The sequence below is a fragment of the Coccinella septempunctata genome, chromosome 4, assembly GCF_907165205.1.
Source record: "Coccinella septempunctata chromosome 4, icCocSept1.1, whole genome shotgun sequence".
In the NCBI taxonomy this organism is placed as follows: domain Eukaryota; kingdom Metazoa; phylum Arthropoda; class Insecta; order Coleoptera; family Coccinellidae; genus Coccinella; species Coccinella septempunctata.
This window is the reverse complement of record NC_058192.1, coordinates 22,319,257-22,346,300: the sequence shown is the minus strand read 5'-3', so window position 1 is coordinate 22,346,300 and position 27,044 is coordinate 22,319,257. Positions and strand designations below refer to the sequence as shown.

General features: G+C 34.2%; 4 protein-coding genes across 4 annotated transcripts; 1 reads left to right on the top strand and 3 right to left on the bottom strand.

The window, feature by feature from the left end:
• Window positions 1-306: 306 nt before the first annotated feature.
• LOC123311523 (endocuticle structural glycoprotein SgAbd-8-like) lies at window positions 307-1,699 on the bottom strand. The gene is made up of 3 exons (XM_044895552.1): window positions 1,597-1,699; window positions 758-882; window positions 307-674 (listed from the first exon to the last, which is right to left on the bottom strand). The coding sequence occupies exons 1-3, from the start codon at window positions 1,603-1,605 to the stop codon at window positions 395-397; spliced, it is 414 nt and encodes a 137-aa protein (XP_044751487.1). The 5' UTR covers window positions 1,606-1,699; the 3' UTR covers window positions 307-394.
• A 3,730-nt stretch (window positions 1,700-5,429) lies between these two features.
• On the bottom strand, window positions 5,430-7,286 carry LOC123312105 (endocuticle structural glycoprotein SgAbd-8-like). The gene is made up of 3 exons (XM_044896334.1): window positions 7,238-7,286; window positions 5,884-6,008; window positions 5,430-5,825 (listed from the first exon to the last, which is right to left on the bottom strand). Exons 1-3 carry the CDS (start codon window positions 7,244-7,246, stop codon window positions 5,516-5,518), a joined length of 444 nt encoding a protein of 147 aa, XP_044752269.1. The 5' UTR covers window positions 7,247-7,286; the 3' UTR covers window positions 5,430-5,515.
• Window positions 7,287-10,197: 2,911 nt separating this feature from the next.
• On the top strand, window positions 10,198-21,171 carry LOC123312103 (SET and MYND domain-containing protein 4-like). The gene is made up of 4 exons (XM_044896333.1): window positions 10,198-10,528; window positions 14,156-15,314; window positions 20,489-20,819; window positions 20,891-21,171. Exons 1-4 carry the CDS (start codon window positions 10,255-10,257, stop codon window positions 21,095-21,097), a joined length of 1,971 nt encoding a protein of 656 aa, XP_044752268.1. The 5' UTR covers window positions 10,198-10,254; the 3' UTR covers window positions 21,098-21,171.
• Window positions 21,172-24,670: 3,499 nt separating this feature from the next.
• LOC123311152 (endocuticle structural glycoprotein SgAbd-8-like) lies at window positions 24,671-26,503 on the bottom strand. The gene is made up of 3 exons (XM_044894950.1): window positions 26,455-26,503; window positions 25,647-25,771; window positions 24,671-25,101 (listed from the first exon to the last, which is right to left on the bottom strand). Exons 1-3 carry the CDS (start codon window positions 26,461-26,463, stop codon window positions 24,762-24,764), a joined length of 474 nt encoding a protein of 157 aa, XP_044750885.1. The 5' UTR covers window positions 26,464-26,503; the 3' UTR covers window positions 24,671-24,761.
• Between the last annotated feature and the right edge of the window lie 541 nt (window positions 26,504-27,044).

Genomic DNA, 27,044 nt, shown 5'->3' with positions numbered 1-27,044 from the left:
ATAGGGAGGCTGTTGGATTATGTCGAATAGCCTTGACGGTGTATATGAAATAAGTAGGGTTGCAAAACAGTTCTGGAATGCTTAGTCCCAATGTAATAGAATAAATGATAATAAGGAATTAAAATTACGAGAAATAGTTTCTTATGATGTCGGTACATGTGAACCTAAAGCACATGTGATGAGTTTGAGGAAACGATGTAGAGTACGAGGCATCAAGATTTTTGATTGAATTGAAGATTGGAATGTAATGGAGATGAAAATGAAAGGAATTGCATATAACTGGTATTAAAAATGAAGCAAGAGAAGTTGATTTGTAGCTGCAGCATTTAATTAATAAAACACAACAACAATTATTTACAAAAGATTCATCAATATACAAAGCCGAAAGACATCATCAGTATTTCTTTTGCTTTAAGGCATTTTCTTCCTGTTGAGGATGGGCTGCGATATACTCCAAAGACCTTTGGATGGCTTCCGGGATTGGTGGAGGAGTTGGAAGATGAGCCCCTCTTGGTTGGAATCCATTTTCGTCAGCAACATAAGTGAGTTCGATTGGAGTTCCATCTTCAGAAGTCCATCTTGCAGATCCTTGCACCTGAATAGATTCATTTTCTGTACCGGCATTCTTAAGAGAACCTTGTTCTTCGGCAGCTATACCATTGGCAGTTTCGAATCTGAAATTTCAAAGTTTTCAATCGATTCCTTTCGAATGTGTTGATAAGAAACTTGTTTTTCTTGTGTCAAAAAATTCACTTACCCCCACTGGTAAGCTCCTTCAGGTCCTACCCCTTCGTTGACATATTTAACAATCTGAATAGGTTCCTTTGAAGCGAGTTGCTGGGCATAGCAGGTGGCACAAAGTGCAGCAACAATTAAGAAGGCCTGAAAACGAATGAAGGATACTCAAAAACAACATTCGCCAGGAAACTAATATCATAGAACTCTCAAAAATAATCGGAGTTTCACTAAAAACTATCCACTAATGGGGACAAAAGTCAGTGTAATTTAATTCAATTATATACATATATTGCACAACACGAGTCCATTTTTAGGGAAATAATAGTAAATACATTCGTTCTACTCCAAGAACCATGAGTAAACAGGCATAAGTGGTGATTCGGAAACGTTGTGATATGATTCTTAAATGTAACAACTCGACATTTGAATGTTCTATGGAGAAGAAAAAAAAATAAACAAAGCATATAAAACTTTAAACTCATTTCGAATATTTCAATCAAAATCTCATGCATAGTTACCTCATACCAAAATAAATTTAAATTATCATACTCAAGAAGGAAGACATATTATTGGTTGATTAAATAAAAACCACTTCAATTTAAAGTCTCGGCTATAAATGTTAAATTGATGAAAGCTCAACATGTGTCCAATCTGTACGTTCATACGCATTATGAGTCTTAACGCTCTTTTGAAAGTAAAAAAAAACCGGATTTGTTTGTACTATATTGAATTTTTTTTATTGAATTTAATGGCAGTCCCTTCATGACCCCTAACATAATTTTCATGTTTCTATATGTACTATTCGCTTATACACAAAATGATTTGTTTGAACTATTATAAAAGTTGTGTGCTACCTACCGATTTCATGTTTAATCAGTAATCAAACTTTTTACTAATAACCCTATGGATTCGTCAAAGAGAATTTATACCGAAAATAAGATCCCCTCCGACGAAATTTTTGTTGTTGCCATCATCAATCGATGGTAGTATAACCAGACACAATAATTATTATCGTCATCGTTCATTCATCTTACATGACATAATAATTTGCTTGTCTGCATTCGCACATACATCCCACCTAATTTTTCGATCATTCACTTCTCACACTTCCATGAGTAAGTTTTGGTTAGAATTAAGTTATTGGTTTTGGTTTTATTCAACGGAGATTCATGCATGGTACACCGACTTGAAGAATTCGCAAATTCCATGAGTTTTCAATACTTTATCTCCATAAATTAGGGGGTGCTTGCCCTTTAGCGTTTCGTAAAAGGTAATAGAAGTTTTCCGTGTATGTTTTTTGTAGAAAAAATATCGAATTATTCAATATCTTTGATGCCGAACAAGGTTGAGGTATGTACTGTGATTTCACTTTCATCATACTTATGTACGTAATAATCAAAGACTGAGAGCTATTACTTGAAATCGAAAATGCCGAGAATCGAGAACGTCTCACATTCACGAGGATGATGGTAAAGTTTTATTTATTAACAATTACTATGCACATTACGTTGCACATTTCCGAAATTTTGAAAATATACTAAATGGTTTTGCCTATTTCAAACCTTTCTATATAATTCAATCTCAAACTCAAATATTTCAGCTACACACTAGTGTAGCTATATAACTATAACTATATAGGGTGACAACTTGAATACTTGCCAGTCCAATTATGTCAAGACAAGGATAATTTCAGAGAAAATGCCGGAACAGGTAAATTTCTATTCGTAGGGGGACATATTTTGAGAAGAATTGTAAGCCGAAATTTCCTCAACCCTAGGTGTAGGAGCTATCACCCCTAAATTCTCAATAGGCAATAGGGGGTGAGCTATACCAATTGAAAGTTACTTGACCCTCTACATGAATAATATGGTTTGCAAATCCTTGAAGTAGTTATAGGCGCTGACAATTTGAAAACTTGCCAGGCCAATTATGTCTTGACAAGAATGTTTTCAGAGAAAATCTCGGAATAGGTCAATTTTTATTCGGAGGGGGGCATATTTTGAGCAAAATTGTAAGCCGAAATCTACTCAAATCTAGGTGTAGGGGTTATCACCCCTAAATTCTTACTAGGGAATAGGGGGTAAGCTATATCTCAATTGGAAGACAATAGAATTATGTAGAGGGATATATTGTCTTTCAATTGAGGTTTAACTCATCCTCTATTCCCTATGAAGAATTTAGGTTTTGCTTCCTAAAAATGGATAACAAGCTGTAAATGGTTTCAAACGGCGGAGGGCAGCTTAAATATCTGTAAAGTGGAGATTGCGACAATTTTGTGACAAGGCTTATCTTTTGAGGACCAAGAAACTTCGAAATTGTTGGCCTTTTTTTTGTTTTTTGCAATTTTCACCCAGAAGAGAGCATCTGACAAAAATTTGTTTCTGACTTCTTTTCGCCAAAATTAGGTTATTTTTCCGAATTCAGCTTAAAAGAAGGAAACATTTACTTGCGACTTGCGTATTCGTTTTTTTCTACTCATTAAGCGATTTTAGGAGTATGTCGGCTATTCAGATGCCTCAGTTCAAAATTAATCATTCTCTCTAATGGATTTCACATTGAAGGTTAGGCCTTCAGGGGAATATTGAAAATGAAGAAATCGTAATCTCATTTAAATATAATAAACCTACTTACAATAATACAAATATTATTCATAGGTGCATTCTTGAACGTTTCTGAGCAGAGAGCTCTCAGATGTGCAGAGACAAGAAGATTTTACGTCATCTCAATTTTTGTGTCGTTGAGCTCGTCAGATTTGTATAACAAATTCTCTTCCAGAATATTCCTCGTTTCCTGAAACCTTTTGGTTTTAGACAATATGAACAAATCGCTGAGTAATTAATAACAGATTTTTTGCAGAAGCATGCTGCTTAGCAACCCTTCATGCAGGTGCAGATGATGTTGCTCAGTGGATCTTCGATGATTCACTGGAAACAGAATTGTGACCAGATTCGATTTTATAACAGCCCTAGATTTCTGGATCTATCAAACTGAGTAGAAAAAAATGACCAGATTCTGGCGATCAATTGTGGCTGATCCACTTTTACCATTCAAACGAATTTAATGTGATTTGAAAAAGAAGTAGGAACAAATTTTTTGTCTTGCAGTCCTTCCAGTAATAATTGCGGAAAACAAAAAATGTGCGAAAATTCAGATAATTCTTGGTCCCCTAAAGCTAAGCCCTGGCAGAAAATTATCGCAAACTTCACTTTTCCCATATTTCAGTGTCTTGTGAAACCTTTTCAAGCCTGTTAGCAATATTTAGGAAGCACGGCTCTTTGTTGACCTGATTTGTCTATCTAGGCTCTGAATATTTGATATATTTCCATTTGATATAATATATGCCATCATATATCAAGAATATGAGAAAATGTCTTTATTTCCTGATATTTCAAGATAATATGCTTTAAAAAAATGGTTCAGGTAGTCTCTGGAATTATGAAGGTCGATATTCTTATGGTTCAGTTCTTTCCATACTTACCAATTAATGGTGATTTTTAAATTTGATGAAAAATGTCAAGGTCATGTTTTTGAATTAATTAATAAGTCTACGTGTTGATTTTTTCTTTGTGGGGTAATGTTTATAATCAATTTATGTAAGATTGGATATTATAGTATATTCTTGACAAGAAATATTTTTTTTTCAGAGAGGCGTAAGCGTAAGGTATATCATTATCACAAAAATGAGTTTTCAAACCACCTCACATGTTTCGCTATCACAATAGCATCTTCAGTTGAGTGAAGGTAAAATATGCTATTGTGATGGCGGAACACGCATGGTGTTCTCGGAGATTCCATTAAAATCGTCTAGTGACGGAAATTATTCAATTTTTTACTCCATTACTATGGAAGCAAGTATCGTTTCATCATCAGTTGCGAAATATTTTCTTTGCGTAAATGGTTCCGAAAAGTAAAACGTTTCAAAACGTCAATGAGTTTTAAAAAGTGTCTTTTAATATGTCAAAATTAGAAAAAGTCAAAACCCAATGTTATTATTTTCGTCCTTTGAATCACTGTTTAGTACAACAAGTGGTCAACCAACGTCTAGAACTTGATAGTAAATTAAACGATAAAAATCGATGAATTCTTTCGTAATATTGCAACAAGCTACGGATCCAGCAGAGATTGTTGAGTTGAGATAAATTTCCGACAAAGTTCTGTGGATTATATTTTTATGACATCCTTAGCATTGCTGACCAACCACCTCTGGTAATAATCATATTATGTCCTCCTCCTCTTACTATATTTCTGTGAACGATAGCTGCTACAAATTTTCACTGTGAGTCCCCTGTTTTGACAACACTCTTACAGAGCAAATCATTTCAATTATTTTCTAGTTAGTTTTTCATGAAATCCGTATTGTAAATTAGGTAGTTATCTATAAACTGAAGAATAACCATAAAATGTTCCGATACATGCCATGCACAACTGTTGAAAATGATATAAAACGATTAAACCCAATCAAAAGTAATAGCCTTGAAATTTTGGTTTAATATGCCAATAGAAAATTTGTTTTTACCTAATTGCTGAGTTTTACCTCAACTCATCAATAATTTCCCTTGATACATACATATTGCTGAATGAAGCGAAAACAAAACAGATAAAGATTCTGCCATTTTTAACGAAAAATGTTATAAATTTAAATCATTGAATCTTCATACAACTTGCGACTATGATTCATCCAAAAGTATTTCTATTGAATTCTCCACAGCTCTAGTATTTATTCAGAAAACATAACAACATTATATACAGATAATTATCCTCGTAAATTTAACAGTTTTCAGTATTTTCTCTGTTTGAAGACAGATTGTTGATTACTGGCGGCAAACCTCTGATTCTCTTCTTGCTGAGGATGTGCTGCGATCCAGTCTAGTGACCTCTGAATTGCTACTGGGATTGGTGGAGGAGTAGGAAGATGGGCCCCTCTTGGTTGGAATCCATTTTCGTCGGCAACGTAAGTGAGTTCGATTGGAGTTCCATCTTCAGAAGTCCATCTTGCAGATCCTTGGACTTGAATAGATTCATTTTCTGTGCCGGCATTCTTGAGAGAGCCTTGTTCTTCAGCTGCAATACCATTGGCCGCTTCAAACCTGCGATTTTGAAGATTTTTAATCGATTTGTTTTTCTCGTGTAAAAACATTCACTTACCCCCATTGATAAGCCCCCTCAGGTCCTACACCTTCATTGATATATTTGACAATTGGAATAGGTTCCTTCGTGGAGAGCTGTTGTGCATAGCAAGTGGCACAAAGTGCAGCTACAATAAGGAAAATCTGGAAAAAATGTACACATATTCATGCACCATTGACATTAACAGTTTTCAACAAGGACTATAATATTGGAATGAAGGATATTAAAAATATCTGATAGGATGTAGTGAAGGAAGTTCATTAAGTGCCAAGAATTTCGTTTTATGAACCCAAGGTATAAAATGTGATATTAATTATATATATGAAACTATTTATTGTTAGTACAAATTAGTTCGATCAGTTTTTTCATTGTTGAAAATGAATTTATTTCAGGACAAAATGGACAAACCGATTATAAGAAGTTTTCTCCATAACTGGCTTCGGCGTTTTTCTACCACTAAGGCAATTTTCGAATTCCACCTTCAAAAAATATCTCGTCTTTTGAAAAAGTTAGCAGATAACAAATCACTGCATATATACAGGTTGTCACACTAGTGCCGCAGCTGAAGATATAAGTGTAACCGTCAAAGTTGAGCAGAATTTTTTGATGCAAACTTGAATTACCTACTCCATGAATAACACAACCTTAAAATATTTTCGAATATATCGGGTGTCCCACAAAAGAGAAATGGGGGTTTATTTAACTTTTCAAATGGGATGTTAGAGGAATCATGTCAAACTTCTAAACAACGTATAAGTAGACGTTTTCTGGAGAAATATGAAGCAATTGTTTCTTGTCCTCTCAATTCACTTCCAATAGGTTCACATAACGAGTCCTTTTAAAATCAGAAAATATAGTGTGTCCCATTGGAAATAAGAAACTTTCAGGGTAACCAGAAGAACAAGTGCAGGTGCGACAAAACATATGGCATCAGGTGCTTTTTTTGAGTCATTTCGTTTTTTCGTAAAATTTAATCAATATCGTATTTTCATTTGGAAGATAATTACTTGTATACATCCTAAAAAATTTATGATAATAATGAAATTTTCATTGTGAAAAGAAACTTTTGAATGGATCCAGTTTTGCGTCGAAAACATCCCTAATCGCTTGATAGAGAATAGATGTGTGAACGTTCAATTTTAGAAATTATCATGCCTATGAAAAGTGACGAACGGTTCTTTCAATTTATTGCTGAAATATTCGAAATTCCAAAGTTATAGTATGCATGAAACCATACCTACTCAATGTTTCGTTACAAAGCTATTACTATAATTGAAAATTAACTATTCACTAATCCTGAAATGATGCATGAAAAATAAAATGTGGGAATTGCACTGATGAAATGAAAATCAAAGCACTGTTTTCAACCTACCGATTTCATTCTTGATCAGTTATCAAACTTCTTACTAACCCTATCCATACAGTATACAATATTTATACTAGAAAGAATGTCCCCCGCCTAAATCGATGATTCCATTCTACTGCCGAATTCGTAGCGTCATCATTAATTCATCTTTCGTGCCACCAAATAAAACCCATCTTATTCTTCATCCATCATTACCTATTCGATAAATCACATAACAGCGCCTTGGGTGTCTCGCGTCTAGACAATGTAGTATTTTTATTCAACTCTGTTCTAAGCAGAGCTTCCTAGCTATAACAGTAAACAAGTAGGTACTTCGACTGTATTTTCACGAATACTCAACCCCTACTAATTAAAAGTCAAACCGCTGAGGACTAAATTGAACTCTATCACAATGAATACATGTACATGAGGGTGGCCATACAGGCTGTCCCAGATGTTGACGTCAAGCCTAAACCGGCCGATAGGCCAAGTCATATCGGTTATAAGAAAAAATGTTAAAACAAAATGAGTAATGTATTTTAATTATGAACAATCGAAAAAAAAACGATAAAATCTACACCCTACTATGGTCTTCTCACTTCTATTGCTAGCTACGGGTTTTACGTTTCTATAGAAACATATTTTTTTTTTCATGTAATTCTGTTCATTTGTATTCCCAATTCTTACGCGTTATGACAAAAACAAGAATTATACTCGTGTAATACTTCGTATAATTGCTGACATGTTTTATTCTATAATAATTATCATTATTTGAATGAATATTCACGATATTATTTGTGAATAGGTGTCTTTCATGAGGCGAAATGAAAAATCCTCTTAGAAAGTCACAAATGGAATGGGAAGTTGTATATATCTAAAATCATGAAAAACATAATACGAGGATGTATTGATATCTAGTTAGCCTAGATCAGTTCCATGCATCAAAAAATATTGCGTTACCATAGCAACGAACAATAAGTCATTAGAAGTGTCAGTGTGAAGTTTGAAGTCAAAAAAATGAACCAGAGTTACGCAATAAATTAAAAGAAAGAAGATGTCCACCGAAATTGTGAAAATAGAGTACCGAGCCATCATCAGGTATTTAAAAGGGTTAAGAGATAAGCAGATTTACGAAGATATGCTCAATACACTTGGTGATCAATGTCCTTCGTATGCGACCGTGAATAATTGGACCGCAAACTTGAAAAGAGGTAAATTTTCCATTGAAGATGATGACCGATCGAGAAGGCCAGTTTCTGTGTCAGTCCCCGAAAATATCGATGCAGTTCATGACATGATTTTATCAGACCGTCGAATTGGGCTCAAACTCAAATGGATATTTGAAGCACTGAATATTTCATACGAACGCGTTCATCATATAGTTCACGTCAATTTGGACATGAGAAAAATTGCTGTAAAATGGATCCCCAAATGTTTGAATGTTGACCAAAAGCGTGCAAGTGTGGAAGCATCGCGTTTGATCTGTGCTCGATTTGAAAACGAAACGATGTAGACTTCTTAAACCGAATTGTTACTATGAATGAGACTAGGGTACATTTCTATGATCCAGAAACAAAGCAACAATCGATGGAATAGCGACACTCTGGTTCTCCAAGACCTAAGAAGTTTCGTTTCCAAAAATCTACTGGAAAAGTAGTTTTTTGGGATTGCCATGGTGTAATTATGATTGATTTTTTGGATTAGGCTAGAACAATAACCGGACATTACTATTCGACATTTCCGACTACTCTACGGAAAAAAATTAAAGAGAAAAGTCGCGGAAAGCTATCCAAAGGTGTTTTGTTTTTGCAGGACAACGCCCCTGCACACAAATCTTATATTGCCATGCAAACAATTCGTGATTTAGGGTTTGAATTACTAGAACACCCCTTTTTCACCAGATTTGGCTTCTTCCAACGAAGAGATAATAAAAGCTGTGGAGGTCTGGTTTGCAGAGCAAGAAGAAATATTTTTTTTTTTGAAAGGTCTAGAGGCGTTGCAAGTTCGCTGTAATAAATGTATCGAATTAAGAGGAGAATATGTTGAGTAATAAAATATTTCGACATTGAAATTTTGTTTGGTTTTATAGTCGGCTAAGAATTTTTCAATATATCCTCGCAATTGTTCAGGAGGAAAATCAATTTTTTTCTCAAATTGATTTTTTTAAATGACACATTAAATTTCGAGATTTCTAGAACAAAGTATAATCTCCACAGAGTTCACGCTGAATATAATCAATGCTTGGTATAAATATTTTCCAACTTTTATTTACACGACAACTGAATGATTTCAAAACGTTCAGTATTGGCTTTTAAGTTTTCTGTGTAGCTCTCTAGATCATATCAAATGGATGATTCCATTCAGGTTTATTTGAAAATCAAGAATTTTCCCTCAATTCTCAATGTTATCGGAAACATCGAACTCTGCAATGATTTTGACACAAGCAGTGAGCAGTTCAATACCTGGATGGGTGACCGCTCATGTTATGAATTTCAATAATCTCGTTGAACGTCCACGTCAATGCTTTCCCAATTTCAGAATCTCTAAGTCGAACACGACTGATTACAATGCAGTTATTGTATGTTTCCAAATATTCATGCAAAAAAAAACCAAGTGATGATAATGAATTTTCCTTCCGTTTTTTTTTTCGAGTTGAGCGGGGTATAAATGTGCATAACCGGACATTTTTAACAACAAGAAGTTGATCAAGAAAGATATGTTTTTCTGTTATCATCATAATTATAAAAATGATTATACAAATAAATGTACAATTACATATAAATAAATATTTAGAGGTACTCTATAATAAGTTAAGTTATCCTTAGAGAGGAGTACTTATTTTCATTATCCGCTTATGAAAATTCTGCGATTTCTATAAACAAGAGAGAGTAGGTATTGTCAAATGAAGGTATATATTTCCTTTCGTTCCTTGTCGAAGTACGAAAATAGTTCAACTAATTTTAGAGAGTAGATGTACGCATATCCATGATCCAGTTGTTATTCTCACTTCGTCGAAGGTGGCCATTGTATTTTACACATGAAGAATGAATAAATTCCAAAGGGAATGTGAAAAAGCTATCGCTTCAATATCGAAAGAAGACGTTTCAAAGTTCAACACAGCTATCAATCACGAATGTCGAATTAAAGTCATAAATAAATATGCCAATTCATTATCTGTAAAATTAGTGGAACCAAGAAAAGATATAGAAGTTGCAGAAAAAGAAAAAGTTAAGGGAAATTGTTTTTTTGCTAAGAAAGATTATAAAAGTGCGATTAAGTCATATAATGCAGGTATCGTCAGTTGCCCGCAAAATGATGGTGAGTTAATTTTTTTCCATATTATGATGTTACCAATACACAAACCTGTTGCAAAAGGTATATGATTTTCAATCAAGAACAGTGAACAAAATAATTTTAATTTCAAGCGTTTCTGCCGAAAGAGACATTTTGTAATGCTAAATGTGTTCTTTATATCCCACCTAATGATATTTTGGCATTTCCCAAATCTGAACTAACCCCAAGTATCACTTATTATTCTTCTGGCCCATATTCTGATATCTAAAGTCTCCTTTTTTGACAATTTTTTTAAAGAAATACAAAAAAAAACTTCGATTTGTTGAGACATAATATAACATACATATCAAAAAATATCGGAATTGGCGAAAAATCCCTGAGAATACTTTGAGGTGACCAAAAGGTTTTATTTCTAACCGAATTGCATGATTTTAACTAATATGAGTTATTCAACCACTACACGCGTTTCGCTTTAACAGTAGCATCTTCAGGTGGGCGTAAAGAGGGTAGTTTACCTTCACCCTCCTGAAGATGCTACAGAAAAAGCGAAACAAGAAACACTATTTTAGTTTAATTAGGTATTTTCATCAAGTATCGACGTCAATTCATTTCATTGCTAATCTAATATGTAAATCAAAAAAAGGCTCAAGTAAGCTATGAACTTTTTACTTGATAAAATGTTATTGTAGAACCTATTGTGGATATTCCAGTATTTGTTCCCAGCAAACACTGAAACACAGCCACTGTACAAAAACTGTACATCGTTTGCTGCACTTGACTGCAGCGATGGTAAAATGCAGAAACTGTACCAAAACGGACCGTATATGTCCCGCTGAACTGTATAGTTACTGTAGAGTACAAACTGCATTTGACATACAGTCAAATGCAAGTACAGCGTAGCTGCACTTCAAATGCAGTGGTAATATGTAGAAACTGTTTAGCAAGCTGTATTTTAAATGCAGTAGTCACTGTGCAAAATCTATAGAGCAAGCTGCAGTTTGAATGCAGCAGTCCCTAAGCAAAAATTGTACAGCAAGCTACACTTTGAATGCAGCAGTCACTGTGCAGACCTGTACAGCACCCTGTACTCTGAATCCAGTAGTCACTGTGCAAAAACTGTGAAGCAAGCTGCACCTTGTATGCACTTCTGGCACTTGCAATGCAGTATCCGTACAGTGAATCCCATTTTGGGTGAGACAGCCAGGTTTCTGGCTTGCTATTTAAGATACAGCCTTGCGGTTTTTACGTTCGTTACTTTTTTGTGAAACTTAAGTTGTCCTAATCAGATTTTGCATAACTGTTTCCGTTCATGAGATACAGGGCGATTTTGGGACCCTTCCTTTATCTCCGAAGTTATTAGAAATAATGCTGAGCTAAAAACTACGTCTGATACAGAATTCTGCGTAGAATCCAGGGGAGTACTCAATATTTTTTTTGAGGTATGATTTTGAAGATACGACACAAACCTATATTTTTTTCAAAGGAACAGCCTGTATTTTATTACTTCGTTGAATTTGTTATTTTTTTTCCTTCAAAATGACGCATAATATTATATAGGTAGGATGTTCAGAAATGCTAAAAAACGCTAAAACATCACATAATGATGATTTTTGTTGGTGGGCCATGGATTTCCCATATAAAAGATGAATCATTTGGATAATTTTCATTTGTGATTTTTACTTATAGGATAGTAAACGAACAAAAATAATACCTATACTCTCATCATTAACACGAAAAACAAAACGTAGGTACCGATCTAGATGAAATCATAATACAAATTAGATACAGAAGAAATACCCGATAAAATATTTAGAGTCATTCGGGGTAACTGAGCGCAGTGGGTAAGTGTGCGCAGTGCGTATATCTCGACTATGCAATGTATGAAAGAGGGGTTCATTTGGGTGAAGCAAGGGCGCAGAATCGCCATATTAGTTTTTCATAGGAGTGCGCTGTGCCACGTTTCTTTAACTTTTTATTTGCAATCAATCAAATTCACTAGTTTTCTTGTTAATTTTTAGCATCTCTACAAATTCTGCCAGGTCCAAGTTCCGAGTCCCTCAGTGTTAAACAATTTTTTATTCTATCGTGCTCATATTAATCTAAATATATAATAAAAAAATTTGGGTTATCTTAGCTGCTTAACTCTAAAAGAACGTCAATTCAAATTTTGGCTTACTGGGGAAAGTGTACGCGGGTAAGTGTGCGCATAGATTCATTATAAGGGCATAAGTTCAGTGAGGAATTAATTATGACATTGTTGATTTTCTTGGTAGGACTCGATCAATATTGTCCTATTTGTTCAGAAAAATATGAAGAACCACCAACAGGGGAATGTATCAAGTGTTGTGTTCACCAAGAATTGTGGCACGAACAATAATGCAGTGCTTGTAAAAAGGCGCTCCTGTATTGACAATAAACAGCATTTCTCTAATATTGTAACATTTTGATGACATTATTTTGTAATTTGTTTTGATTGTGTGGTTCACAAAGCACTGCGTTCACTTACCCCGTGAGGGTGCGCACACTTACCCGCAATACGGGGCAAGTGAACGCACTCCGACTTTCTCTACTAAATTCTTTTTTGCGGAAAGAAAACGTTTTTGTTTGTTTGTTTTTTGATGTTTTTTTATAGATTAGAAAATTCTCTATCTCATGAATATGTTTTAATTTTCCTAGCTTCAACATTTGAAACAGGGTATGGCTTGAAAGGCAAAAGTGCGCACAGTTGCCCCGAATGACTCTATCATTGATACAAATTTCCACCATTACATAATATCTTACTAATAAAACTGTTCAAATTGCTGTCCATTTTCCCTAATACATAATTGACAAACCTTTTCAATCTACGGCTGAGTGCATTTAATATTAAAAAAGGGCGGTTTTGTAAATTCTGGAAAGCTGCCTCTGTTGTGGGACTGTTGTGTCTGGAAGACAATAATAATTCATAGCGATGACAGCTATATCAGATTTGTTTTTTTCTTTACAAAATGCCTACTTGATAAAACAATGCTTCCAAATGCATAATAGCCATAATAACAACAAGGATGTTTTCATCAACATGACCTATTAATTTCAATAATCAAAAGTAATAATTCTCTTCTTGAAACTTGGGACATTCATGGCCCACTAACAAAAAATCATCATTATAAGATGTTTTAGTGTTTTTTAGCTGAAAAAAATATAGGTTTGTGTCGTATCTTCAAAATCATACTCCGAAAAGAAATATTGAGTACGCCCCTGGATTCTACGAAGAATTCTGTATCAGATGCAGTTTTAGCTCAGCATTATTTCTAATAACTTCGGAGATAAAGGAAGGGTCCGAAAAGTATCAATTTCCAAAATCGCCCTGTATCTCATAAACGGAAACAGTTATGCAAAATCTGATTAGGCCAACTTGGGTCTCACAAAGAAGTAGGATAGGAACGTGAAAACCGCAAGGCTCTATCTTGAATAACAAGCGAGAAACCTATCTGTCTCACCCAAAATAGGATGCACCGTACAGTTGCTGTACCTATATTGTGTTTGTTGGGTTGATAAATATAATCGCTATACTTAATTGAAATGTGGAATTACCAACATTTGTCTGGGATATCCTATATATGATATACTAAGTGGGTACATCATCATATCATTTTTCTATCAAACTTGTAGATTCATCGAAGGAACTTCTAGCAATCCTCGTGGCCAACAGAAGTGCTACCTTCTTCGAGATGCAGGAGTATAGGAAAGTGTTGAATGATATAGACTACATATTGGAAATTGACAGATATCCCAAACATCTTCTATACAAAATCTGGTTGAGAAAAGCTAAGTGTTACGATGCCCTTCAGAATAAAAAATCAGCAAACGAGGTTTATCAGCAAGCGTTGGATTGTTTGAAATACAGTAAATTGGATTCGGAAAAAATTTCATTAAAGATCAAGGAAATACAAAAGAGTAGAACAGAATCAGAATATAAATTAATCCCCAAAGAGATTGTGGCTGTTTGCGACGAACCTTTTTTTCCTAATGAAACGTATGTTGCAGCTTACAATGGAATCTGTTTCGATCAGGATGATATACAAGGGAAATTTGCAAGAGCAGCGAAAGATATACCATCAGGTCAGATTATAATTGAAGAAAATCCTCATGGTAGCGTTTTATCGCCAGAAAATTATCTAACTAACTGTCAACATTGCTTAATTTCTACTGATCAAATTTACGCATGTCCAAATTGCCCGTCTGTGATTTTCTGCAGTAGTAATTGTGAGCGTTTAGCCAACGAAACTTATCACAAATATGAATGTGCCTTTCAAAATACCCTAATTCAATCCGGGGCATCCATAAATTGTTTATTGGCGGTAAGAATCATAACACAAAAGAGTTTGAAATTCTTCACCGAAACAAGACTGAAATTGAAAAAATTCCTCACAGATAATTGTGTTGAAACATTCCTTGTGGACCCTTACAAATCAGAAAACTACGAAACAGCATTCTTTCTATGTAGAAACGAATCTTCAAGAACTAAAAAGGAATTATTGCATTATACAATAATGTCAATTTATTTATTGAAATTACTACACAGCAGTGACTTCTTTGGTGAGATAATTGAAAATACTGACGCATTATCAGAAGATGACACTTTTATAGTATCACTTATGATTAGGCACTTGGAATTGCTACAATTCAATTGCCATGAAATTGCTGAGCTCAGAAATACAATTGGTGGTGAGGACGGTGTAGGAAATTCATACGAATTGCAGTGTATTGGGGCGGGTCTTTACCCTACTGCAGCCCTTTTCAACCATTCTTGTGACCCCAGCATCATCAGGTGAGCAATAAACACAGCTAGGCATAGTTAAAACTGCAATGACATTTTTAAAATGCAGGTTACTCTCGTAATTTCACTACTTATATTTTTTCTTTTTGTTATGCCTTTGAAAGTCTGGAAATTGTTGAGTTTAGTTTTGAATATATTTCGATTATATTATCCATATTCGATTTTCCATAACCATATGTGAGGCTATGAAAATAGGGAGTATTCTCATCCACCATTTTTGATTCAACTTTGAAAATTTCAAATCGTTAGATGAATGCAAAAGTCCATGAGTATTCATGGAGGGTTTTTCGATAAAACGGACTATTTTAAAATTGCAATAAAAATTATGTTGTTAGGAGTTTCAAAATAAAATTTCAAATCGTTAGATGAATGCAAAAGTCCATGAGTATTCATGGAGGGTTTCTCGATAAAACGGCCAATTTTAAAAATGCAATAAAAATTATGTTGTTAGGAGTTTCAAAATAAAATGCATCTGCCATTATGAATGAAATTCAACATCGTCAGCTTTCCATGCCTACTACCACTACATACGTACTCGTTTACAGGAGTCCATTCGTTAGATCAAATTCTCCATAACGTTTTTTCACAAATCAACCGATAGGTATTCCAGCGCGTTCAGTGTTTGCTCTGAGCTCTGTCAATATCACGGGCTTGATTGCGTAGGTACACCAATGACCTGAAATAACCCCAAATGAAAAAATGGAGTGTCATCGAATCACACGAACGAGGGAAGCAGCGGACCATTTCTTGAAATGATTTGGTCACCAAATACTCTCTCTAATAATTCGATTCTATTACCGTTTTGTAGAAGGTGGCACCATCCTGCTGGAATCAAATCTCCTCAGTACTGAGGGCATCCATCTGGGTGAACAAAAACTCTTCCAACATGTGTCTACAGCAATCTCCATTGACTGTAACATGGCTGCCATCATTAACAAAGAAATATGGCCTTTGACGCCTTCAGCATGAAAACCACATCAAAAAATCAGGTTTAGTGAATTTAATGACTTCTCATGAATCACATTTGGATATTCAGCAGACCAGTAGCGCAGATTTTACTTATTGACAATTGCCACTAAAAATGAGCTTCATCACTGAAGATAAATTTTCGATGAAATTCGTATCTTCAATAGGGAATACTCCTTCTGACGATAATGATGTATTTTTCATGAAATATCTTTGAAACGTCACATTTTGAAATGACCATTTCAACCGTTTCCCAAAAAAAATTTTTTAAACACTTAAAAATGAAAAATAAAAATGGGTATTTAAAGTTTAAAGCGTTTTGTGAGAATTGTACAAGCTAGCAACATCGACTGAAATATGCCTTGATAATAAAGGACAACAAATGCATTATCTTGATGAGATAGACAAAGATGGCTGTCTATGAAGTCTGCGACGAACGAGGAAGGTCGCCTGTAGATCAACAGCTGTTATTTTATAAACAAGCTGATCGGACATTGTTCTTTTCATTGTCTTGTATGCGCTGTTGCCAAATCGCAATCTCCGCACAAAGCGATTTAAATTTCAAAAACCCATATTTGAAGGATGATTTTGAATAGTTTCCGCTGTGAATTTGAAAAAATCATGAACGAAACTCATAATTATTCAGTTTAAACTTGCATATGCAGTGATAACCCAAATTGAGGAGAATTCCCCATTCTCGAGAAACTAGAAACAAATTTGAATGACTCCTTTAGTGTCCTTTTAAGAAGTACCAAAGTTTAGGTTTGATAATCAATCTGTCCGTAAGGTGGTCATTACAATGACCGGTTCAAAGGGTTTTCCAAAATAAAATATAGTAGGCATTACTCAAGGTCCACAAACTCCTCAATGCATACACTGAGAGAACGAAATAGTGAAATTACAGTGAAAATCTTGGGTTATTTGTGACCAACGATAATCACTGGAATTTCACAAGGAATATTCTGAAACGAAAACCTTGTAAAATCACAGAAAATATAAATCACAAGTTGGTTGTGATTTCACATGAAATTTTTTCTAATGATTTTTCTAGAAACTAAACCTGTGAATACTCATTGTGAAATCACAATGGAATTTGATGGTATCAACTGTAAAATTACATTTATTCTGTGAATTCGCAAAGGATTTTTACAGAAATGAATTGTAAAATTAAAAAATTTTGGAAAATTACAGGATTCATTGTGGAATCACCTCTTGTTCTCGCGAAAATACGTCGTGAAATTTAGCATCAATTAGACCGTAAAATACTAAATGTTGTGAATAAACAGAGCAGATTCACAGAATTTAATTGTGAATTTCAAGTATTTGTTAAAATTCCGGAATTCATTGTAGAAATACCCCACACCCTTTTAAAATTACTTCGTGAAATAACCATGAAAATTACTGGATAATTGTCTTTATTTTGTTATTGATCAAAGTAGTTATACAGAACTAAATTTGGCACAATCACTGCCTAAAATATACATTAATATGGAAAGAAAACATTAAATTAATCAAAAATAACAACTACAACATAAAATATAGTCATCAGTTAAAAAACAACCACAACATGAAATTAATATAATCTTCAATATAAACAACAATATGAAACATTACATCAAACAAAAACAACAACCACAAATATCATCTGAAATGATCAAACATTTTTTTCAAAATATAAAAAAAAACAACTTAATTGTGAAGCATTCAACTGTGAAATATCAGCTTCTGAAAATATTGATATAAGTATGCGCTTATTTAGCGGTTCATATCATAATAGTATAAAATTAAAATTCAAAAACAAAGTATACCTAGTCTTTTTCCAACAAAAAAGACACAATCTTCTGGAATAGATAAATTTATGAATTTGTTTTCTATAAAACTTGCTTTTGTCGTGCTTGACTTACTTCCAGAATCCGGATGAATGTTGAAATGCATTCTACGGAACATCTCCATAGATTAAATTGAGGGCCTCCCTGAATACATAGGTTGTAAACACATATCGTTTTTTCATAAAGAATTCGTATCGGTGGTTTATTCCTGAAAAAAAAATGAAATAAGTAGGAATCCAATAGGCAATATTTCGATACAGCATAATTGAATAGTAAGTTGTATGCATGCGGTGTTCAATTTTTTTCATTAGTATCTGCCAAAGGAAAACCACAAATCGAAAAAAAATACATCGCTTTCAAAAAAAGTAAACTATCTACTTACCAGTATATATTTCTTTTCTTTCTTTGAAACCTTCAAGGAACTTGAAAGGCAGAAATAGTTGGAACTTGAAAGAACTAAATCATATTAAACAAAAAACTGAACCATGTATAACTCTTCGCACTTCAGAGTTCTTGAAGACACAGTGGATCATTCCAGAATGAATTGGGTTATGGGGTAAGTTAGTGAGTACATACGATAGGATATGGGATTGGGCAACGAGCAGGTGCCAGTTGCAGGAAAGGTTTTGATTGGCCACAGAATGAATCTAGAAGCAGATAAAAGTTGTGATTTTACAATTGCATTATGAAATTCCATTGAAGCTGTGAATTCGGATCCAGCCGAGCGACGTCACGTACCGCATAGGTGGAAAATGACTTGATATTTGCAATCACATTGTAATATTACGTTCAAGCTATGAATGTTTTTAACACATTTTTGAAATAGATATTGTACAAAAATACCCAGACTTACGAGTTTTTTCAGCAGTAGGTACCTACTCAAAATATTTTCTGACCAAGTGACAGAATTGGTTTTTCGATTATGGTTGAGGAAGAATGCAGGAACCTATAATCTCCTATATGAATTATACAAAGAATAGAATAAAATATATTTTATTTATATCTTCAGAAATGTATTTATATAAAGAACAAGTCGAGAAAAAAATTTCTACAAAAAACGTCATTGTGGACTGTCTCAATACGATGAATAAATTAGACAAAAAGTCATCTGTATGGACTCTATGTTGTACTGGTGGATAAAAATTAGAAAGAGGTACAGGCATTGGGTTGTGTGGACACAGATCAATATAAGGCAGCAGTCCAAAATGAGGAGGGGAGGAACCATTAAAAAAAATCCTGTACACACACTCCTAGACATGCACAGAATAGTTATAACAACAAAAAAATTCGTCTTTCCTTCACCGATCTACACCCGAAAGCTCCTGGAGTTGCCACTGGATGAGCTTCTCAAAAGTCAGCTTCAGATGAGACGTGGATCGAAAAAAAAACAGCACAATTTTGGCCTGCGTAAGATCATCAGTTGTTTATTAAATTTCAAGCGGCATCTTTGGAACGCTCTAATGGAAACCGATTGATCTATTTTTTTATTCTGTTTCCATATTCGGGAGAAATATTTTGGCCATAATAAATTTCAACAATTTCGCGTAATATTTTTCTCTTGCTGTAGACATGTAAATAAAAAGTGTTCTATCCTTGAAGGAAATTGTGCCGCGATATCATGTTGTACAATTATATTTTTTCGTGGTAACTTCACAACCGCCTTAATAACACATTGTATAAGCACATTTGTGAAGGAATTTTGAAATTAAAAGGGTTCTGCATTGTAATTCTACAACACAACATTTTTTTCTTCGCAAATTCACAAGAAAAATTCTCAAATCACAATAACTTTGTGAAATAACGTTGTGAAATCACATTTTCATGTGATAATTCACAAAATTATTGTGATTCAAAAAAAATTTTGATCACAATAATGTTGTGAAATTACCGTTTCATGTTGAAATTCGCAAATTTATTGTGATATTGCATTGCAGTTGTAATTTTTCAGGTGAATATTACAACCCTTGTGATATCACAGAGAATTAACACATATTTTCTGTAAATTTCATATTCACTGTAAATATACATGATAATTTTACAATTTTCATGAAATTTCGCAACACCCTTGCAGAAACATCCAGATATTAGTTGTGAAAAAAATAATCCAACTGTGTAACTGTAACCTGTCCAGCTAATATGTGGGTAATTTCACATTGTAACCTCAAGATTTTTCTCAGTGTACTTTCCCGAACATCTTTATATAAAATTATTTTAAATATTCCACTTGATGAAACTGAGAAGCATATACCAGCATATCTTGGGTATGCTCAGTTCTAAGAAACTGAAAATCCCCCATTATAGTGTATTGGAAACTATAATTTCACTGTGCACGTTTCTTCAAGTACTGTAAACTTCCATTGGTTATTTCAGGTATAATTCGAAAAACAAACTGATTGTGAGAACTATAAAGCCTATAAAAAAGGGAGATATCATTTATGAAAATTATGGACCCATTTACACGACAATGAAAAGAGAATTTCGTCAGCAGTTTCTCAGGAAACGATATTGGTTTGATTGTGTATGTTTGCCTTGTGTAGAATACTGGCCTCGTTTAGATGAAATGAACGAACAAGACATGAGAATTGAATGCAAAAGCTGTTTTAATGTCATAGTCATGAATAAAGTGACCATAGAACCGTTTTTAGTCTGCGATTGGTGTGGAAAAAGAGAAAACCTTTTTCCCATTCTCAAAAATTTGATGGTGAGTCCAGAAATATTACTAAGCACCCAATGAATATACAACTGTTTTTATTGATGATTTTTTATTTATAGGTCCTAGAAGAGATTCTACCAAATGCTGAAGAATTTTATCTGAACGGTCAGTTTAGGGAAGCGATCAGTTTATTTTTACAAGCACTCAAAATTCTTTATGATAACTTAAAACCTCCATGTCCTGATATGATTAAAATCCAACAAAGATTGAGGACTTGTTTTGTACACTACGGAAACAGAATGGTGGGATATGAAGTGAAACAATAGCATGTGGTTTGTGAATACTGAATTGAATAAGGGGAAACCCAAATCTTTGTTTTATACACGTATCTGTTATTGTCTTTATTTCATTTTTATCTCGATTTTTATGCTTATCATATTATATTTCCAATGAAATTGTTTTCAACTCAAATTCATTATTAGATCTATGTTTCGGATGACATTCCCCTCGTCAACGGTGCCTATGTTTTCTTTATATTCAAGTGTTCGATATTCATCAACAATGATCTAGAACTTTCAAATGCTACTCACAACTAATCATGGTGTATAAGTTCTTATGCACATGTGCATTAAATTAATGTTCTTTATGAGAAAGTACATGAAATTCCGAAATCTGAACAATTTGGATAGGATTTTAGAATAGGGTGGGCAAAATTCGATGGGATTGAGTGGCAGCTCTGTAACCGTAAGAGCTAGGGAAAAATGGATGCCACGTTTCCGATCTCGATTTTCAAAAGATTGTTAATGGCCAAAGCCACATCCTTCTCTCTCTTTTTGTTTTCAAGTAATAAGTGAAAACTCATTTTTCTGCTCTTCGTACTGGTGCCTCTATTTGGTAAAGTATCAGTGATATGGAAAAACAAATATTTCATTCTACAGACACTTTTTCATGTTGAACGCAGAATGTCAGAGATTATTTTCAGTCCGCCACTCCAGTGGTATAGTGGTAACTTTTATTTTAGGTCATTTTTACATATTCCAGTCCCATATTTATTTATTATTCAGAATATATAATATAAGTCAAATCTCTAATTGTTCTTCCAATAAAAAACTCAAAAACCATTCCTGTCAAGTTGGCAGGTCATTTTCATTGATAATATCTATGATAATGAACTTTATGATTTTATGTTGTGTCAAGTTATGAGAGATTTTGGAGATCACTTCCATTCCGGATATTCGAGAAGATGATCGAGAAATGAGGAAATTACGAGAATTTCCATGACTACTTTATATTTGTGAAGGTGTTTGAAGAGGCTGTGGTACAATTTTAATATCTGAATAATAAATCAAGGAAAGCCACTAAAGGCAAAGCCTGTAACATGGATGCCACGTTTCCGATCTCGATTTCCAAAAGATTGTTAATGGCCAAAGCCACATCCTTCTCTCTCTTTTTGTTTTCAAGTAATAAGTGAAAACTCATTTTTCTGCTCTTCGTACTGGTGCCTCTATTTGGTAAAGTATCAGTGATATGGAAAAACAAATATTTCATTCTACAGACACTTTTTCATGTTGAACGCAGAATGTCAGAGATTATTTTCAGTCCGCCACTCCAGTGGTATAGTGGTAACTTTTATTTTAGGTTATTTTTACATATTCCAGTCCCATATTTATTTATTATTCAGAATATATAATATAAGTCATATCTCTAATTGTTCTTCCAATGAAAAACTCAAAAACCATTCCTGTCAAGTTGGCAGGTCATTTTCATTGATAATATCTATGATAATGAACTTTATTATTTTATGTTGTGTCAGGTTATGAGAGATTTTGGAGATCACTTCCATTCCGGATATTCGAGAAGATGATCGAGAAATGAGGAAATTACGAGAATTTCCATGACTACTTTATATTTGTGAAGGTGTTTGAAGAGGCTGTGGTACAATTTTAATATCTGAATAATAAATCAAGGAAAGCCACTAAAGGCAAAGCCTGTAACATTTAATAATCTGACACAATTTAGGAGCATAAAGTTCATCATCATATTATGATAAGAAGAATTAGAGACACGACGTATATTATATTCGGAATCAGAAAAAAATAGGAATGGAACATGTAAGAATAACACAGGGTTCATATTTGAAAGAAAATGAAAGTGTCCACTATATCACTGAAGGGGCGGACTGAAAGAAATCTCTGACTACGCCACTGCATTCTACATGAAAAAGTGTCTGTAGAATGTTACATTTGTTTTTAGATATCACTGATACTTTACGAAATAAAGGCACCAGTACAAAGAGCAGAAAAATTAGTTTTCACTTATAACTTTGGTACAAAAGAATATGTTTTTGCCATTAACAATTTTTTAAAAATCGAGGTTCTAAGCGTGCCATTCATTTTTCACTAGCTCTTACGGTTACAGAGCTGTCATTCAATCCCATCGAATTTTGCCCACCCTGTACATTCATTATTATAGAAAATAGAAAAAATATATAACTCCTTTGAAATATCACTTCCATCATAAGGAATCAGGGCAGATCGAAAGGACGAACATTATTAATTATTAGAGTGAAATCGAAAAGGCGGCTTTTTGCGCTTGGTCGCCAAACAATTCACATATGTTCTCAAAAGTACCGAATAAAACTGCATTTCAACCAGAAACGAGGAGAATACCGCCAGATAGAAAACGATCGAAGATGCCGCATATCAACTATCAAAGTCAGCCTGTAAATATCTTCACCGCAGCGGCCACTCACTGTCCCTTTTTTTGAGTTAATGCTCTCTAGCCAGTCGGTCTCTTTGATAAACGTCACGGACTGTATAGTTTTTGGGACGGCTTCCAAGATAATTCAGAAATAATTTTTATATTCTGTGCGCCAATCTGAATGCGAAATGTTCATTTCTGGGAGGAATTTAAAATAATTGAGAAGCAAGAGTACCTATCAACCCTTTACAATAGTAGGTATATCGTGTTTATACGAATTTAGACTGTTGTAGATTTTCATATATCTCTTTATCTGTAGAGTTAAGAATTTCAAATGGAATCATATTGAATGTCAGTTCTATATCTGTATGTATTTTACTGTATGATATCGGCACCGGTGTAGTTAGTAGATATATAACCCAATCTTTTGTATTCCTTTTTTTATCGTTTTTTCAGATTCAACATTTAGGTACTCAATTTATAAAGAAGACGTATCTCTAAATATCTAAACAGGTTGTGAGTTATTCCATGAAGAATGATGTATTTAAACTCAATATAGTCATAGGTGGCAAAATATCATTTCGCGGGGGCGACGAAATTTTATTTTGCCAAGGCGGCAAAACGTCTGGCGGCGGCCTTGTAAGGAATTGCTATGCATTGAAAAAAAGCACAAATCGAATTTCCTTACTTGCAAATCTATTCAGCTCATATCATAAAGAAGAATGAATCTATCATTTATACTTGCATGGAGGCGTCGTAGGAAGAAAAATTTAAGCATTCCTGTCTCGTCTTCGTATACTTTATTCACACCTTAGAAAGTTACGTTCCGTACAGACTCCCAGAGATGAATAATATATTGAAATTTTCGAAATTATTCTCAATAGAAATTTACCATCAACATCTAATATTACATGATATAATATAATATTAAATCGATTGGACATCATCTCTCTGATTTGAAAGAATTGACCCCTGAAAACGCTTTAAAAAATCTTTTTTTATGCATTGAGTTGTTCTGGCAACGTTTGATCATAATTCTACAGATCTTTATTATATTATTATATCATCGCAGAGGGATAAATTTCAGTTCGAAACGCTTCAATTGGCAACAGCACCGAGTAATTCAAAGCTAATAGAAAATTTTCAACCATTCATGAAGACTCTGTACCTATTCTGATTTTTATTCATAAAACACAAACTGAAAGTTTCAGCGGAAACATTTATTATTAAAATACAAAATAACATTATATACAAGAAATAGTATCAGAACACTAGAGGACATGATTATCTTTAGTATTTCCTCTGAAGAGGCCTGAAATTACCAAGAGGGCTCTGTTTGAAGACAGGCTCTTGATTACTGGCAGCACCTCTCTGTTTCTCTTCAGGCTCAGGGTTGGCTGCAATCCATTCCAAAGCCTTCTGGATCGCTGGTGGGATTGGTGGGGGAGTTGGGAGATGGTCACCTTGAGGTTGGAATCCATTTTCGTCAGCAATATAGGTCAGTTGGATTGGAGTTCCATCATCTGAGGTCCATTTTGCGGAACCTTGGACCTGGATGGCCTCGTTTTCGGAACCAGCGTTTTTCAGTTGTCCTTGCTCTTCGGCCACTATTCCGTTTCCGGTTTCGAAGCTGAAATATTCAGAAAACATGTAAAGGATTCCAGGGGAAACCGCAGAAGAGCTTATTTCAGATAGGGAAATTATCGATATTGATAGAGACTTCTCGCTGTGAAATTCAATAATCTTTTGAACTAAAATCTGATTTATTCCTAACAGGTTGACTATCAAAAAGGAGCTCTGTATATGTACCTAATATTTCCCATTTTATTACAGTGGCTTGAACATGCCAATTCAATTTAGTCAAACAGTAGTTACACATATGTCTTTAGAAAATGCAAAACTCAAATGAATCTCATCTTCAAAATCATTTCGATACATTTAAGCTGTTTATCGTGACACACGAATGAGCTCTTATAGTTTTAATTAAGATGAAATCAGTACATCAGTAGATACAGTTTATTGCTACTTTGTGAAGTTTGTGCCTTTTGAAACTCAGTAGCTAATAAAAAAGAAATAGAGGACAATCTATAATGAATTTGGATGAAACTAGATATATGTCAATCTTTCTGTAACAAATACGAAACAACCAAATAAAAAGTGCATCGGAAATCTCACCTCCATTGGTAGGATCCATCTGGACCAACACCTTCATTATCGTATCTGACGATTGGGATAGGCTCTTTGGTTGCAGCTTGCTGAGCATAACAAGAGGCACAAAGTGCAGCAACAATAACGAAAATCTGTAAAAGAAATAGTTAATAACAGGAGAAATGAATTTTCTGGACCAAACTCTTCAAATTAACTCCAATCGTTGGACGCGTACGAAAATCAGAAATGTTCATCATCGAAAATACCACAATCTAATAGGCTACTTCCGAACATAATTTTACACCGATGAAATTATAGATAATAAGTTTCGAGATGATATATTCATTTTTAAAAGAGATCAATCTAGAAGTCCACAGTCAAACTATGCCCACTTAAATGGCAATCCGTCGAAGTACAAATGAGATACCCCAGCTGGATATAACACTGTAAGTACGTGAGTATGAAAGTGAAACTGCACTTTTGAAGAATAAAATATTTGCTGTATGTTCTATAATCGACCAATTTGAGTGAAGGTTAATGGAATATCAATCCAGAATCAAAAAGGGAAAAGTGAAAACTCTTCTGAGAAATTTTCCTCATCGTAACACCGGAATAACTCTTCGAAATGCATATTTTCCCCGAATCATGGACGCTTATTCGCATGCTAAATACCGAGAACGCATACCGCAAAGAAAATTACGACTTTTTTTTTTGTTTACGCAGAAATTTCGTCATTGGGTTACATCACATTTCACTTCGGAAGATTCACACAATTAAACTTCGCACCTCCACTAGAAAAACCGATTCATGTAATGAAGCACTGTTGGCTACCTACCGATTTCATGTTTAATCACAATCAAACTCTTTACTAACCCTAAGAAATCACCAAACATCATTTATACCAAAAGATTCTCCCCTCTGCCTTCTTTATTGTTGCCATCATCTGTGTACCTACCATTGTTGAGAGGTTTCAAGTCTTGATTACATACAGCATATGAGTATATGAACTTTAGAACAAATTGTGAAATGGGCAATGTTATTTGGCGACCTATTGACTTTTATTTTAGTTTATTCGAAGTATTAGAGGTGTAAGGAGTTTGAAGACGTCCTATCATTCTTGCTGAAGAGTCGTAATTATTCATTATGGGTTAACGCCGGTATAGAAATAAGTCGGTAAAGTTCTTTGTGGCTCGCTTTGATTGTGAAGGAAATGAATTTCGTGCAGAATTCGTTTCTGAGTGATCAATATGAATCTGCTCTCGTGATTTCGTTCGAAAATGAACATGGATAGTTTCACTTTTCTCCTGAACAACCGATAATAGATGATAATTCCAGTTCACAAAAGAAAATAGAGTCATGCCGATTCATAGCTTACTATTCGTAAATGTTTCCTGGTGAATTTCTTTTGAAAGCTTGAGTGTCTTT